General features: G+C 42.2%; 4 protein-coding genes across 7 annotated transcripts; 1 reads left to right on the forward strand and 3 right to left on the reverse strand.

The window, feature by feature from the left end:
* Window positions 1-811: 811 nt before the first annotated feature.
* Window positions 812-3665, reverse strand: LOC128255175 (beta-alanine transporter). The gene is made up of 4 exons (XM_052984723.1): window positions 3493-3665; window positions 2969-3284; window positions 1235-2296; window positions 812-1183 (listed from the first exon to the last, which is right to left on the reverse strand). The coding sequence occupies exons 1-4, from the start codon at window positions 3603-3605 to the stop codon at window positions 860-862; spliced, it is 1815 nt and encodes a 604-aa protein (XP_052840683.1). The 5' UTR covers window positions 3606-3665; the 3' UTR covers window positions 812-859.
* Window positions 3666-3815: 150 nt separating this feature from the next.
* On the reverse strand, window positions 3816-5927 carry LOC128255179 (protein lifeguard 1). 2 transcript variants are annotated; one of them, XM_052984730.1, is made up of 4 exons: window positions 5747-5927; window positions 5113-5219; window positions 4542-4643; window positions 3816-4474 (listed from the first exon to the last, which is right to left on the reverse strand). In XM_052984730.1, the coding sequence occupies exons 1-4, from the start codon at window positions 5763-5765 to the stop codon at window positions 3968-3970; spliced, it is 735 nt and encodes a 244-aa protein (XP_052840690.1). In that variant the 5' UTR covers window positions 5766-5927; the 3' UTR covers window positions 3816-3967. The 2 variants fall into 2 exon arrangements, with proteins under 2 accessions (XP_052840690.1, XP_052840689.1); XM_052984729.1 differs by lacking the exon at window positions 5747-5927 and adding an exon at window positions 5274-5434 and having other exon boundaries at window positions 5113-5195.
* A 137-nt stretch (window positions 5928-6064) lies between these two features.
* On the reverse strand, window positions 6065-8824 carry LOC128255178 (protein lifeguard 1). The gene is given in 6 exon segments (XM_052984728.1): window positions 6065-6782; window positions 6784-6990; window positions 7050-7298; window positions 7355-7686; window positions 8038-8126; window positions 8678-8824. Coding segments are annotated over 5 exon segments (981 nt in total). The 5' UTR covers window positions 8078-8126; window positions 8678-8824; the 3' UTR covers window positions 6065-6629.
* Window positions 6125-12541, forward strand: LOC128255176 (aspartate--tRNA ligase, cytoplasmic). Of its 3 annotated transcripts, none has more exons than XM_052984725.1 (5): window positions 6125-6181; window positions 9734-9834; window positions 9915-10240; window positions 10716-11740; window positions 12115-12541. In XM_052984725.1, the coding sequence occupies exons 2-5, from the start codon at window positions 9754-9756 to the stop codon at window positions 12276-12278; spliced, it is 1596 nt and encodes a 531-aa protein (XP_052840685.1). In that variant the 5' UTR covers window positions 6125-6181; window positions 9734-9753; the 3' UTR covers window positions 12279-12541. The 3 variants fall into 3 exon arrangements, with proteins under 3 accessions (XP_052840685.1, XP_052840684.1, XP_052840686.1); XM_052984724.1 differs by lacking the exon at window positions 6125-6181 and adding an exon at window positions 9195-9350; XM_052984726.1 differs by lacking the exon at window positions 6125-6181 and adding an exon at window positions 9421-9439.
* The last annotated feature ends 1219 nt before the right edge of the window (window positions 12542-13760 follow it).

Below are 13760 nucleotides of genomic sequence, written 5' to 3' on the forward strand. Positions count from 1 at the left end.
ATTAGCTGACCAAATCCAAAGGTGAAAAGCCAAAACATGCTTGTATTCATGTGTTTTGTTTTTACAAATCTTCCAATGAGAATGAGTCACGTTTAAATTGGCTTAAAATTACGATTAGGCCAGTCCAACCGGAATGTTTCTTGAAGTTTCTATATGTGCATAAACAAGCGATTGCGGTTTCTTATCATTTTTCTGACGAACGCATAATAACGTATTAATATTGATGCAAATTTTTGCGTTTCTATCAGTTCGCGAGGTCATATGGAGAATATGGATGCTTTTGGGTCTGGGAAAATATGGAATTTTAATTGATGTTTATTATGTGCCCAATTGGTTTTCCATTTTGTTTTGATTTTTTATCCAATTAAATTTGCCGGTTGGGCTGCCAACTCGATTTAACGAAATATATACACAATACACGAATAAGAATTATACGGTTTATTTAAAATAAATGTTTAATCTTGTAATATACGTGAAAAAAAAATAATATAAAGAATATAAAAAATATTTTTAATGAATTAATATTATATTTTCCACAACCACTGTAAAACCAATATAAGCTTGAACGAAAACAACGTTGCCAGATAGGTACGCAAAATTGCCGACTACAAAAGCAAAACAAATAAATGGTTTGAAACTACATGTCACTGGTCTATCTATTAAATCGTCGTTTAACAACTTTTTTCAAGGTATTCAATTAAACAAATTTTAATTTCTTTCAATTTACAACATAGCAAACACAAAAAACATAAAAACCAGCGTGGCCAGATGGCAAGAAATTGAATACCGCCAAAAAATCAAGGTATTTAAATTCTTTCAAACTTGAATGGTATTTTTAATTCAAAACAACCTTGACTAACTAAAGAGTACGCATTTCCTTATTACATATGCTACAAACGACCTTGCAGGCAGCTCGTCCGGAGACAGGAGTGTCCACGCGATGGAACACCGGGGTTCCGGCCTCCGGAATAGTTCTTTTCTGGGGATTCACTCGAATATTGTTGGGTTTGCGCTCGCTTTCCACGCAGCAACAAAGGAGGAAACTTAGCGGCACCGCCTCACCCTCGTCTAAAGTTTGTGGAAGATTCCGGTTTCGGGTTTCCGGTAGAAGGAGACTTGCAAATCCTCCCAGAATCAGTAGAGCACCCATTACAATTAGTGGTAGAACAAGCATTTGCTGGCCCTGCAACGGAAAAAGGGTAAGAAATAATATAAAACCCTTAGACCCACTCACCATATGATTAATCATGGGAATGACTATAGGACCCACCATGGCCACCACCGAACTGAAGCTCATTCCGAGTCCACGAACCACCGTGGGATACAATTCCGATGCCAGCAGTGGCAGGACCACGAAGGACGAACTAATGCCCATCTTGCCCACGCAGTAGAGCAGCAGCGTGATGTCCGGAAAGAGGAACGTGGCCACGCAGGCCACTCCGCCCACCAGCATCGAGATGAACAGGATCCATCGCCTTCCAAAGTAGCTCAATCCCGGCCAGAGCAGCAGATAGGTGGGCAGTTCCACCGCCCCGGCCAGAAAGAAGTTCCAGATCTCGTCTCCTCCAAGGGCAGGAGCATAGTAACTCAATCCCACGTAGACACTCGTGTTGGCAAACCAAATCAGTGTGATGATCAGCGTCTTCCGGCGCATATTTGGTCCCCGGAACAGGTCCAGGATGCCGTAGTGGGTACTCGACGAAGATTCCGCCTCCGCAGCCCTTGTGCTGACCAACTTTCGCTGCAGCCGCTCCATAAAATCTCGGTTTACACGAACGCCATTCACTCTGGCCATCACTTTAAGGATTTTCATGGCCCTTCTGGTTTTTCCCACGGCCATTAGCCAACGCGGTGATTCTGGCAGCACGAAAAAGCAGGAGAAGAGCATCAGCAACGGCATGGACACAGCCAAACTGAGTTCCCTCCAATCCCGGACGATGTAGATGACTCCGGCCAGCACCACCAAGCCCAAGGAATAGGCGATATTCGAGACAATGGTGCAGAAGACTCGTCTCTCCGGACCCACCAGCTCAATGGCCAGAACATAGGGACTGGCCAGGATCGCTGGCACCGTCAATCCCACCACAAATCGCAGTGCCAGCCAGGTATAATAGTTCCAGGCGAAGGCACTGGCCGCACAGGCCGTGATCTCGAGCAGCAGATAGGCGTAGAACGAGGGTCGCCTGCCCCACAGATCCACCAGATATCCGAACACATAGTTGCCCAGCAGTCCACCCACACCGAAAACCACCAAGGCCAGGGTGACCAGGAAGCTACGGTCGCAAACCAGGTTCCACTGCAAGTTAAATGTAAGGGAATGCTCTTAGAAAAAATATCTTATATTAAATTTTATATGCTAAAAAAAAATTCATCAAGTATTTAGCACTCAATCTGAGAACTTTTGGTATTAAAAAACCGCAAGACCAAAAATCCTTAAGTTTGAGTAAAAATGTTTATGAACAAAAACACTTCAATTGAGTACAAAGGACACATTTTTCAAGCATTTTGTTTTTAGAATGAAATTCGGTCTCAATAAATCTTTTAATTATAAAAATGTGATTTGAAAACGAAAGTTACTGCTCCATTCGGCCTTTACAGTTTACTTATTATGCTATAATTCTATTTTTACAATCATAATTCATAATTAATTGTTATATATTTATTTTACGTTTTCATTTTACTAACAAAATGCTTTTATGAAAAAGCCCATGCCTAGACTGAGAATCGAACCCGGAACTTTACTCACAATAGATGCAACCGTGACATGTGTACTTGAATTTTGAATATCTCTAGTACTTGAATTTTGAATTTGAGATAAATGTTTAAGTGTTTCTTAAAGTGATGACCAAAATCATCAATGTGATTTCTCTCAATTTCAGAACAAGTATATACATATATATGTATATATAAACTTCGGTTTGCCAAAGTCTACTCCTGTTCTTGCTACATTTAAAACAAGTATACCCACCTCCTGAACCACAGTACTGGAGTAGATGGACTTGTCGTAGTGCCATCCATGCACACAAGGCACTATCCGCGCTGTTTGCGGCTGCAACTTAAGCAGATCCTCGGCCTGCTGACGCATCAAATCCGGAGGCGGTCTATATTCCAGATAGCGCACTATATCACTGTAGTTCCTAGCGTACATGGAGCACTCAGCATAGGCTCCATTGTGATTACGCGGTATGCTCAGGTTCTTTACCAGTTGCACGTAATCCTGTGTCCAGGGTTCTAGTTCCGGAACTCGACAAAAGTGCTGCGGTGTGGCCGCTATGAATAACTGGCTGAAAGATCACCATTTCAGTAGGATTATGATTTTATGATAAGAAGGGTGTCAAATGGATTACTTCATATCCAAATGACTAACTTAGGCATCTCGATTTGTACATTGTCATACATGCATATACGCAATATACTCTCTTTGAACAGCCTTAAGTAGGGTAAATGGCAACAGTATTTCAATAAACTTAAGAATCCCATCGGATGACCCACCTATAGGCGTGAAAGGCACAGGGCAGAGCCGCCGGCAGCAGCACCGAGCAGATGATGACCTTCTGGTAGAGCCCAAAGGAGCCAACCTCCCGCAGCACCTCGTCGAAATCCATGTCCGTCCGTTAGCCAGCCTGCCGCACAACTGACGATCGCGCCGATCACCTTGCCCACATCCAATCCGGTCCAGGAACTGGCGACGCTGCAGGGGCTGATTGGACATAATTACATTACGGCCACTCGTATGCATTAATTAATTGGACACCGCGGCGATGGACAAGGTTCGAACTAGTTGAGCACCCCCAATCCCATACGAAATCACAATCTACGCTTAGTTAGTCGCTCTGTATTTCTTCGTGGCTAAGGTGGCAATGGGCACTGGGCACTGGTCACTGGTCACTGGTCACTGGGCACATACAATTAAGTTACATATGTATCTCTAAAACTGGCATGAAAACTACGGATCAATGCGACCTGTCTAGCTGCGTGACAATCCAATGATGGTCAGTATGTACATAAAGATGTTGATGATGTCCAGATAGAGGTTCAGTGCGGCAAAGATATACTCCTCCGGACTGATGGAGTATTTGTGTTTACCGCCCAGCATCAACTGGGTGTCGTACACCAGGTAAACGGAGAAGAGCAGAGCTCCCAGGGAGGCATAGACCAGGCCGATGATCTTGCCCGAAAAGAAGATGGCGAAGATGCCAAAGATGAGGAAGACAACCAGGCAGGCCACCAGCACTCCGCCGCACATCGTAAAGTCGTACTTGGTCTGCAGGGCGAACAGGGTGAGTCCCAGGGCCACTGCAGCCGTAATGCCCACTGCCATCAGGACCTCATCCGCCTCGTACTGTCCGGCCACCATTCCCAGGAGGAAGGACTCCGCCACGGTGAACAGGAACAGGAAGATGAAGTTCAGAGGCGTCTTTCGTCGCACACTCTCGCAGCAGGCCATGCAAATCATGGTCACAATGAGAACCGCCTATAAAATAGAGGGTTCCAAAAATTATTAAATTTTATTAAACTATAAGTTTTTTGTAGATACTAACCAGTGCTATCCAAAAGAGGGCTGGATTGTGTTGTACCCATTCCTGCGAGGCTTTCGAAAAGGTAAACACACTAACAAAACCGAAAGTGATCAGCAATTGGCACTAAAAATAGAACAGATATCATAGATTAAGGGTATAAAAAGAAATTACGAAGCAATAATACGTAAAAGCAAATAATTACTAGTATGTATAAATATGAACCAATTTTAGGTAAAATCAAATATTTTTTTCATTTTGGTCATGTATTTCTAAAAATAATAACATGGTTTAAGTTCGTTATTATTGTTATATATTTTGTAAAGAAGTAGACAATAATATTTAAATTTAAAGTATATTTATATATATATATATTTTTAAAAATAATATCATAAAGAATTCTTGTTTTGTATACTTATGAAATTATTTCATATGTATGTAGAAATATTAGTGAACACAATGTTATTATATAAAAAAATGGTACCGCTGATACACAAGTTTGAAAATAATTTAAAAATATTAAAAAAAACATATTATCCAAAGATTTTTGAAAAACTTTTTTAAAACATAAAATAGCTTATAGTTTTCCACTCACCATCAGTATCAAGTAGACCTTACGGATAAATCCCTTCCGGATGCTCTGGTCATCGAAGGCGAAGCTCTTGTCGGCCTCCGCATCTGTATATGCACCAGTTTCATCACCTGTGAGGTTGGAAGACAATTCAAGGAAATTGGAAAATTAATGCTATGACTAACCGTACTGAAAGTGGTTGTCGCTGCTCATGGCTAAATCAATATGACTATAGTAATAATGGGTCTCTCTCTTTGCTCGACTGCCGGCAACGTGTGCGTACTTCAGCTTAATGAAACCGAATCGAACCCTTTCCAGGTGTCTCCATACGGACGATAGCTGCAGATTAGCCGGCAGTCGGCTCTTATCACGGACAAGATAAGATTCACATATCGATTGTGGGTGAGAGTGAGTAACTGATATTGCCACCATACGATTTTAGGCACTGTTGGGCACTCTCCCTTTAAACGGATGAATCAGAGTATTGAGCAAAGCCTTTTAGATGCAAGTGCCTCGCGAGAGATACACTTTAATAGGTATTTCACAGAGAGAGCATATTGCAGTCAACTATATTTATAGTCGTACCGATTATCTAATCTAGAAGCGCTTTTTCCGCACCCAAATTGGTATGGTTTAGCCCAACCCGTAGGGTACTTGCCTTGCTGGTAGTGATACATTTTATGGCTACGCCTTGTTGGAAATCACACGAACTACTGAACAGGTGGCCGGGTCAAAAGCATGCTATGGGGCCAACCCGAAAATGAAGACACCCCGTCGACTCCTAGCGGTGGTGGTGCAGATAACAAAGTAAACTTAAGCAATGATAAAGCAAATGTTAGTCGATAAAGGTCTAGAGGTAATCCAACCGTCGCCGTTGCTCTTCCGCCGCAGACTAAAGTTGCATCTTGTGGGTGCTGGCTGGTTGAACTGGATCAACCACTGGCCGAAGCCCCACAATGCTGGGCTCTGTGGTGGCTTTAATAAATAGATGCGCTTTATTGTTGACTTTAAACTCAGTGTCGCTGCACGGTTTACAATGTTCGGTACTTGATTCGTAGTTGCAAAAATCGGGATTCATTGGTGATTACACTCGGTAAAATGTATTTTTTTTTTTTAACAATTGCAAGCCATGTTGCTTATATATTCTCACATAATTACTTTTATACGTGACTATTTATTGTTTTTGGGTGTATCTGAATGGCATATCATTTGGTATACATATATATCATATTTTTGGGGAATTTTGAAAATATTCACTAGTTTCGGACCTCAACTTAAGCAAGAATACAAATACATACTTAACGAAAGGCAACAAAGTTCATTTACCCTCAACTGACATTAAGAACTAGAAGGAAACCGGAAATTGGCAAACACAACGCGAATTAGATAGGTCGTAAGTATTTGAGTAGATCGTTAGTTGAAAATTGCCTCCACTGGGAGAGGGTGTAAATACCGATGAGATTACGCGACAACAACATTCGTATTCCGGTTAAAGCTAAACCCGGCTAAACTGTAAACAATATATGGAAATAGAGCGGAACTTAGTCGCGCGATGCGCCGATAATAGTCAGAATGTACATAAATATGTTGATGATGTCCAGGTAGAGGTTCAGCGCCGCAAAGATATACTCCTCCGGGCTGATCGAGTACTTGTGCTCGCCGCCCATCATCAACTGGGTGTCGTAGACGAGGTAGAACGGAGAACAGAAGAGCTCCGATCGAGGCATACACCAGTGTGATGATCTTTCCCTTAACGAAAATGGCCACAATGCCAAAGATCATGAACACCACCAAGCAGCAGATCAGGATGCCGCCCATCATAGTGAAATCGTACTTGGTCTGCATGGCAAAGATTGTGAGGGCCAGACAAACAGCTGCCGTTATGCCAACCGCCATGAGAACCTGACAGATTGAATTTTTGTTTGTTAAATAATTTAGCTATATAGTCTTAAAGTACTCACCTCAGTTGGTGCATATTTGGTGGCTGTAACCCCCATCAAGAAAGATTGAGCTGCTGTGAATAAGCCCAGGAATATAAAGTTTGTCGGCGTCTGGCGGCGCACACTTTCGCAGCAAGCCATCGACAGCATGGTGACTAACATTACGCCCAGAGCCACCCAAAAGAGCCATCTGTTATTAGCGGCGAAGTCCCTGGTGCCTTTGTGAAACACAAACAGCGCAACAGCTCCAAAGGTGACGATGAGTTGGCCCTAAAACAGTGAAGACCATTTAGTACAAATAAAAAAGGCTTTTTTAAATCACTCACCATCAGAATCAGGTAAACTTTGCGTATAAATCCGCGCCGGATGCTCTGGTCGTCGAAGGAGAAGTTCTTTGGCTGGCTCTCCGGATCATCGTAGGCTCCATAGCCGCCCGCGGATGGCGGTGGTTGGATGAAGCCCGGCTGGGGGGCATAGCCACCGGGCGGAGGGCCCTGTCCGTAGGGCTGTGGATACGGTTGGGCGCCTCCCTGGGCGTAAGGCGGATAGCCCTGCGGAGGTCCTTGCGGCGGGTAGCCTCCCTGAGGCGGATATCCACCGCCGCCATATCCTCCCTGAGGCGGATAGCCTCCGCCATAGTTGTACTGTTGGTTGGGATCTGTGGAGTAGGACATCTTCTTTAGTTCGTTATCAAAACAAGGGTTTCCAAGAGTCTTTCGCTACAGCTATCTGTCTAACGAGAACAGTAAAATCTAAATGAAACGCTTCGCTGTGACGAAGATATGCGGTTAACCAAGTAAAAACTCTCGAGCAAATATGTACATACAACCATGATAAGACTGGACAAATACTATATGGTAGGAGGAAAGAAATGGATATGAATCAGAATTCAGGGCAGTTCGGGGAAGTACGGGCATTCAACGAGCCCACAAGCCCCGGGGGACAAACAAAAGCATGCGATCATTAACCGGAAAGCAGAAACACACGCTTAGAACTCAAATTATTCAACCTTGGTATTGGGGATACTGGGGAACACTTTGCCACGACATTCTCAGGGGTCTTCGCTGTAGGGATTTCTAATTCCGATACCGTATACCGCTGTGGAGTAGACGTAGATCCAAATCTTTGTTAGTTCGGCTTGCGCTCCCTTCACTCACCTTGCATTGTTTCGATGGTTTTTTTACCTGCAACGAGAGTGATGATAACAAGTTATTAGCTAATTAAATTAGGGGCCTAGAAATGTAAACAGTTTCTGGGTTCACCCGTTGATGGCATGCAACTTTAATTATCAATCAATTTGGCACTTGCGTACTGTGTGGGAAACTTTGGCAACGTTTGGTTTGTTGTGGCCTTATGACGTGTGCCTTTCAAGCTTTATGGGTGTGGGTTTCGAGCTGCTCTTTAAATGGTAAGCACTTTAAATAACCTTACGTATTCGACGTAAAACGAATACGCTTTAATCTAGTAGTAGCTATTAAAATGGTTCGGCTGGTTCACCACTCTCGCAAACAGTGCATACACAGCGAAATGGTGACTCACTCATTTACCAGCTTCTCGAAATTACCGGGAAAGTACACGTTTCGAAATTCGATTGCTTCAACCTATAACCTCACCATTACCGAAATTAGGCTCTTTGATTGACTAATTACCTCTGTATTTCGCTCTAGTTTGATCTAAACAAACAAATGGATGTTGTTTTTCTGAATAATATAATTGTTTCTGAAAACGAACAGAGATGCGTCTGCTGACTGTTATCGAAACGTAGATGTGACAGTCGATGGGGATGGGGGAATTTTTGGTCCTAAGAGGTTACAAATCAAGCGATTATTTCCCAAAAAAATGTAAACAAAAATATTTTACAAAAATTAATTACGCCTACATTGCTTTGGTTATTTTTTAATTATTTAAAAAAAAACCTTAGTTTTAAATATTCTATTTTAGCTTAACATCATTTACAGAAATCTTCGATAGAACTTATTGATCATTGGTTGAGAATCTCAAAAAACCCCTTTAAAGCCAGTGTAATATTATAAAAGTGAATATATATTTTTTTTTTCATAAGCCTCATCAAATATTTAAGAACAGTCCAATTTTTGTTCTTGGGCTTATTCTGGTTAAGAGCATCCAATTTCTGGGGTATGTGACGTCACAAGCACTGAACGGCTAAGAACGTGCGTCACCCTAGAAACTGGCATGTACCTATCGATATTTTCCGATAAGTTCCGATGAGAAGTCTCTAGATTGCACCGCCTGGCATGTGCAATAGTACACGACGCTCGTGAAATCTTTTCGTTTGTGTATTAAAAGGGCAAAATCTAGCTGGTAAGCTAAGTGCACTTAAATACACAATTGAAATAATCAATAAGTGAAGAGGCAGCCAGCGAGTGTCATCATCTATTAAGCGAAACAAGGTCTGCAAAGTTTAGGTTATGTGCGAAGCCGCTTGACAAAGGAGCTCCTCGACCCCCGGAATTATTCTACGGACAAATGGAATCCGTGGGATGAGATGGGGTGACTGAACTGCAGCCCGGAAGCCAATGTCATTTATTCGCAAATGGGGCACTCCATCCGCCGATGTCTATTTATAAAACCATGACGCAACGCACACCGTACTCCTCCTTTCGCCTGTTGCTTATCGGAACTCTGTGGTTTACGGTCTAGTTTTGTGGCCCCCTAGTAAAGTATATACCCTCGATTTTTTACAGCCGATTTTGTGCATTCCAAGATGGTCGAAGACAAAGAGAACGTGGAAAACGGGGAGCAGGTCTCCAAGAAGGGAGCCAAAAAGCTGGCCAAGGCTGCCAAGGTGAGAATCTTCGATTTGCGGACGTGGCGAGCGTTTATTTTTGAACCTCTGATAACAGCCTCTAATCTCTATCCGAACAGAAAGCCGAGCAGAAGGCGGAGACTGCCTCCGCCGTGGCGGCCAACAATGCAGCCGGAGACTCTGCCGAAGATCACGCAAGTGGACGATATGGCCTCTCCGAAATGATCCAGTCCAAGGACAAGCGCAGCGAACGCAACTTTGTTCCTGTGTCCGAGTTGAGTGGCCAGGTGGGCAAGGGACTCGTCTGGGTGCGAGGACGCGTCCACACGTCGCGAGCCAAGGGAAAACAGTGCTTCCTGATCCTGCGCCAGCAGAGCAGCACGGTGCAGTGCATCCTGGCCGTGGGCGATGTCATATCCAAGCAAATGGTCAAGTTCGCGGGCAAGTAAGTGATTACATATCTTTGTTATAAACGTTTAGATCAAGTACTGAAGCTTGATTTAGTTCACAAATTGCGCTGAAATTGTGATATTTCCAAGCCTTTATTAATATATGATATTATTTTTGAAATTTTGAAGCGTAATCTTAAAGCTAAAATTATAAACAATTTTCCAAAATTGGTATAAACTGAAATTTAAACCATATTAATTTGTATGTATCTAAACTTTATTTTAGCATCAATGACATCGCATAGACTTATTTTACTTTAAATTGATTTGTTAAAGCTAGTCGACATTTAACCATGATGCCATGAATTGATATTAAAAGAAATTATATTTTTTCTAAAATATATAAATGTTTGTTTCAAAGTTATAAGTTATTACACTCAAATAACTTAAATTTTCTGAAAAGAAAGGTTACAAAAAGGTTAAAAAATTAATAAAACAGTACTAAACCCATAAACCTTTTCTTTTTTACAGTATTCCGAAGGAGAGCATCGTCGATATCCAGGCTAAGGCAGTGGCGGTGTCCAGCAAGATTGAGTCCTGCACAGAGCAATCGCTGGAGCTGGCAGTCGAGCAGATATTTGTGATTTCCCAGGCCAAGGCACAGCTGCCCCTGCAAATCGAGGACGCCTCGCGGCCCGAGACCGCCGACGATGCCGAAGGTCTCAATATTCGCGTGAATCAGGACACGCGTCTGGATAACCGAGTGCTGGATCTGAGAACCCCGGCGAATCAGGCCATTTTCCGCCTAGAAGCGGGAGTGTGCCGTCTGTTCCGTGACATCCTCACCGAGCAGGGCTTCACTGAGATCCACACGCCCAAGATCATTTCGGCGGCCAGCGAAGGTGGCGCCAACGTCTTCACTGTGAGCTACTTCAAGGATTCGGCCTATCTGGCGCAGTCGCCGCAGCTGTACAAGCAGATGGCCATTGCCGCCGATTTCGACAAGGTATACACTGTGGGTGCCGTTTTCCGGGCGGAGGATTCGAACACCCATCGTCACTTGACTGAGTTCGTGGGCCTCGACCTGGAGATGGCATTCAAGTACCACTACCACGAGGTGCTGCACACGATTGGCAACACATTCACGGCCATTTTCAAGGGACTGCGCGACAAGTACGCCCGGGAGATTGAGTCTGTGGGGCAGCAGTACAAAGTGGATGCCTTCAAGTTCCTGGAGCCGCCACTGATCCTTCAGTTTGCCGATGGCGTGGCCATGCTGCGGGAGGCCGGTGTGGAGACGGGCGACGAGGAGGATCTGTCGACGCCCAACGAGAAGCTGCTGGGCCGCCTGGTCAAAGCCAAGTACGACACCGATTTCTACATCCTGGACAAGTTCCCGTTGGCGATACGACCCTTCTACACAATGCCCGATCCGAACAATCCCATCTACTCCAACTCCTACGACATGTTTATGCGCGGCGAGGAGATCCTGTCCGGCGCGCAGCGCATCCACGATCCCGAGTACTTAATGGAGCGTGCCAAGCACCACGGCATCGGTGAGTTTCCCTCTATTTGTTTATGTTTGGCTTAGATTGCCATATTTGCAATTGTATTAATAATTATGCTTTAAAATTAGAGAGTAAGAATCTATCTCCTTCAAATTTTAATTCAAGTTTAAACGTAATAATAGGGCGCATCCTTCACATTTTCATTAAAGTTTAAAAGTAATAATAGAGCATACGCTTGGGAAAAAGTTAAGGTCACTTAGTCACAAGACTTTTAATTAAACAATGATTAGAGCGTAATGAATATATAAATAAATTGCAGGCTTACATTATCACTATAGTGCGCCTACGTGATAACAATAGATAGCTCATTTAGACATTTTTGTAAAATACCTTAAATTAATTATACCCTCTTCCTTTTTCAGATACATCCAAGATTGCGGCGTACATTGAATCCTTCCGCTACGGATGTCCTCCTCATGCTGGCGGTGGAATTGGCATGGAGCGCGTGGTGATGTTGTATCTGGGATTGGACAACATTCGCAAGACCTCCATGTTCCCTCGTGATCCTAAGCGATTAACGCCTTAAATACCCTTAAACTCAAGCAACTCTACTCTTTAGATGTGAATTAAATTCGATGAAACGTTTATTTTACTTTTCCTGTGACTTTCCAAGCATTCACTTCTTTTTATTTTTACGCCAAAACCCTTCGTGTTTTTTTCCCCTATTTTCCACGACTAACATGCTGAGAAGTTGTTAAACAACGAGAAAAATGTACGAGAAGACTGCCTATAGTCAAATTTATTTGGAAAGAAAATAAATATATGCGCGTATGTTTTGTACTTTAATAATTGCATTTTCTTTGGTTGGTAATTTACATCATTGGTTGAAAAAGTAGAAATAGGTTTAAATACTTGACAAATAATACACGTTGTAAGCAACAGGTAGAAGGATGCGTTTCAAACACAATTAAGTATTAATTCAGTAATGAATAGGGATATCTCATCATTTGTTCGCAATTTGAGTAGAAGGTATTCACTGAAGTGTTCATTTTTGTATTGAATAGGTTTAGGAGCTACATTCTATTTTCGGAGCTAATAAGAACATCAGCTAAAATTAAAGCTGTCAGAACTATTACAACTATGCTAGATTTGACAATAGCTTATTTAAGTTTCTAGTAAGCTTTGATTAATCTTTAAATTAGTCCTCAAACTCTTGTAGATTATCCTGTTTTTAATTTAGATCATTTTCAATTATTAAAAAATATTAATAAAGTCCAGTTGGGAATTGGAAAAAAAATTCCAGTAAGATATGAATTGAGGTTTACGGGATTTTGATTGCCTTTAAAAGAATAACAAGGCCCATATAAACATTAAGTACCAGATATGTCGTTAGCAAGGGCAACTAGGGCCTGTCTATAGCGAATAAGAATTTGCTCGAAGATACCGCCGGTAATGTTGTGAGAACTGTACAAACATAAAAAAAAATGGCTTTTAACAAGCCAAGCTCCTAAATTTTATATAAATTTGGTAGAATTGTTTTTTTTTTTTTTCAAACTGTTTTAACCTCGCACTGCATTCAAAACTTTTGCTACGTTTTGTTTAAATAATGTAAAGGTGTATTTAATGTGAATTGCTCACACTAGCGATGGAAAACAGGACTAAGCTTACTAGTTCAACAGTAGCGAATAAGAGGGGGTAGTTTTGCAGAATATATTTTAAAAAAGTATGCTACGAAAAAGGTTGTTTTAAACGCAGACTTCCTAAACGTACATTACTATAGGTATAATATTTAAAGTACATACACCATCAAAATCGCAATAAATTAGTTTTTGACCATCACTAATAATAAGTTTTCAATTCACCGTATTATAACTCAATTTATCTACAAAGTTTTGGGATATTCACCGGGTGATTTTTATGGACAATTCCAAATCTACAAAAGCAACTATTGCACTTTAGGGTATCTGCCAATTTAACATCTGCGAAAGGTTTTTCCTCTGGTTCCCATCGCGAATCTAACAATTTAGGGAGTAGCAACTCGTCTCTCACTGCTCCGCATCCGCACCTT

This window comes from Drosophila gunungcola (genome assembly GCF_025200985.1).
Source record: "Drosophila gunungcola strain Sukarami chromosome 2R unlocalized genomic scaffold, Dgunungcola_SK_2 000006F, whole genome shotgun sequence".
NCBI lineage: Eukaryota > Metazoa > Arthropoda > Insecta > Diptera > Drosophilidae > Drosophila > Drosophila gunungcola.

Coding starts and splice junctions, on each gene's coding strand:
- LOC128255175 (XM_052984723.1), bottom strand. CDS start 3,605: ATGGATTTCGACGAGGTGCTGCGGGAGGTTGGCTCCTTTGGGCTCTAC. Junction 3,285..3,492: donor TGTGCCTTTCACGCCTATAG/GTGGGTCATCCG, acceptor GTGATCTTTCAG/CCAGTTATTCATAGCGGCCA. Junction 1,184..1,234: donor TTCCCATGATTAATCATATG/GTGAGTGGGTCT, acceptor TTTCCGTTGCAG/GGCCAGCAAATGCTTGTTCT.
- LOC128255179 (XM_052984730.1), bottom strand. Junction 4,644..5,112: donor AGGTCTACTTGATACTGATG/GTGAGTGGAAAA, acceptor TTCTATTTTTAG/TGCCAATTGCTGATCACTTT. Junction 4,475..4,541: donor CCCTCTTTTGGATAGCACTG/GTTAGTATCTAC, acceptor TCTATTTTATAG/GCGGTTCTCATTGTGACCAT.
- LOC128255176 (XM_052984725.1), top strand. CDS start 9,754: ATGGTCGAAGACAAAGAGAACGTGGAAAACGGGGAGCAGGTCTCCAAG. Junction 9,835..9,914: donor AGCTGGCCAAGGCTGCCAAG/GTGAGAATCTTC, acceptor CTATCCGAACAG/AAAGCCGAGCAGAAGGCGGA. Junction 11,741..12,114: donor TGCCAAGCACCACGGCATCG/GTGAGTTTCCCT, acceptor TTCCTTTTTCAG/ATACATCCAAGATTGCGGCG.